The sequence below is a fragment of the Penaeus monodon genome, chromosome 17 (assembly GCF_015228065.2).
Source record: "Penaeus monodon isolate SGIC_2016 chromosome 17, NSTDA_Pmon_1, whole genome shotgun sequence".
NCBI classification, from domain to species: Eukaryota; Metazoa; Arthropoda; class Malacostraca; order Decapoda; family Penaeidae; genus Penaeus; species Penaeus monodon.
Window position 1 is genome coordinate 31,474,153 of NC_051402.1, and position 1,708 is coordinate 31,475,860.

Sequence of the window (1,708 nt, forward strand, 5' to 3'; positions counted from 1 at the left end):
TTATAAACAGAATAGTTGATGATGCAACAAATATTGCTGATGATAATGCTAACATTAAGAATAGCGATAATGTTTATAATGATAGTAGAAATAATATTAACGAAACGAATAATAGTGATAATGACTAAAACAAAACCGATAATAAAGATGATAACAATAAGATAATAATTACGATAATAACTGAAACATAAAAAAGGAATGCGTATAATGTTATAAATTATAATAACCATATTATAATTATAATTATAATTATAATAACAATTATAATATCAATAATGATAATACTGATAATATTAATTAGTGAATAATGATATTAAGAATACTTCTACTGATATTAATGATGATAATAATAATGACCATAACAATAGTGATGTTAATGAAGACAATGATAATAATACTTGTAACAATGTAATAATGATGATGACAACGACCCATAACACCAATAACCATAAGATTAACGACGCCAACCGCCTTTTCCTTTTCCCTCGCGCAGTGCAAGTGTACATCTCGGTGGCGGGAGGCGTGTCCTTCGAGTACGCCTCCGTCCCGCTGCTCGTGGAACTGGCGGTGGAACTTGGCTACCCGATCCCGGAGAGTGTCACGGGCGCCGCGCTCACCTTCCTGTTCAACGTGGTGGCACTCGTGTTCCTCGGCCTCTTCCAGATACCCAGCGGTGGGTTTGGGGGGGGGGGGGTCTGTTGGTTTCGAGGGTGTGTGTGTGTGTGTGTGTGTGTGTGTGTGTGTGTGTGTGTGTGTGTGTGTGTGTGTGTGTGTGTGTGTGTGTGTGTGTGTGTGTGTGTGTTTGTTTGTTGTTTGTTTGTTTGTGTTTTTTTGTTTGTTTTTTGTGTATCTGTCTGTGTCTGTCTGTTTATCTATCTATTATTATCTATCATCCTTCCCTTCCTGCCTCTTCCTAGTCTACTTGTTGATTCCCTACTTATTCTAGCGCTCATTCTCTTCCTCTCTCTACTTATTCTACCTATCAGTTCACCACCCCCACCCCAACGCACACTCCTTATAGATATAAGTTACAAACTAAAAATTCTCTCAAAACACGTTTCATTTGTGTTTCTCCTCTGCAGACTACATGTGGGTCAGCTACGTCCTCCTAGCCTGCGTCTCCCTCACCATCATCCCCCTCATGTTCGTGAAGGAAACACACAAGAGATCGGAGGCTGACAGGAAGGAGATCAGCCATAATGCTGGGAGCGCCGCGAATGCGACGGCGTAATGCTCCATGACTGTGGAGTGCCTACACTGCCTGTTATTTATAATGAGAGGGATAAGGATGTATACAGAGAGAGAGAGAGAGAGAGAGAGAGAGAGAGAAAGAGAGAGAGAGAGAGAGAGAGAGAGAGAGAGAGAGAGAGAGAGAGAGAGAGAGAGAGAGAGAGAGAGAGAGAGAGAGAGAGAGAGAGAGAGAGAGAGAGAGAGAGAGAAAGAATAAATTACTGAATAATTTTAGAACCCACTTTGTCAGACGAAGCATGTTGTCTGTCAATCGTCGGATAATAGATATGTATGTATATACCATTTCTATGCATTATACATATATTAGTTTGTATTTCAAGCCAGTTTAACAAAATATACTGAAGCATCATCTCCAGTTATCTTGTCCAACCGAAAGGGGAGAAGAGGTTGAATACTTTCAGTAAATCATCAACTTCGTATTTAATGTAATTATATTTTTGAATAACTTATATTGTTA

The 1,708-nt window shown here is 39.2% G+C and overlaps 1 protein-coding gene across 1 annotated transcript in view; it reads left to right on the top strand.

The window, feature by feature from the left end:
- The window catches only part of LOC119583655 (solute carrier family 49 member 4 homolog), a 15,394-nt gene extending 14,007 nt beyond the window's left edge, over nucleotides 1-1,387 (top strand). Inside the window, exons 9-10 of the mRNA XM_037932248.1 lie at nucleotides 494-673; nucleotides 1,083-1,387. Of these exons, the coding sequence (XP_037788176.1) occupies nucleotides 494-673; nucleotides 1,083-1,231 (329 nt within the window). The 3' untranslated portion in view covers nucleotides 1,232-1,387. The remainder of the gene's footprint in view (nucleotides 1-493; nucleotides 674-1,082) is intronic.
- Nucleotides 1,388-1,708: the final 321 nt, after the last annotated feature.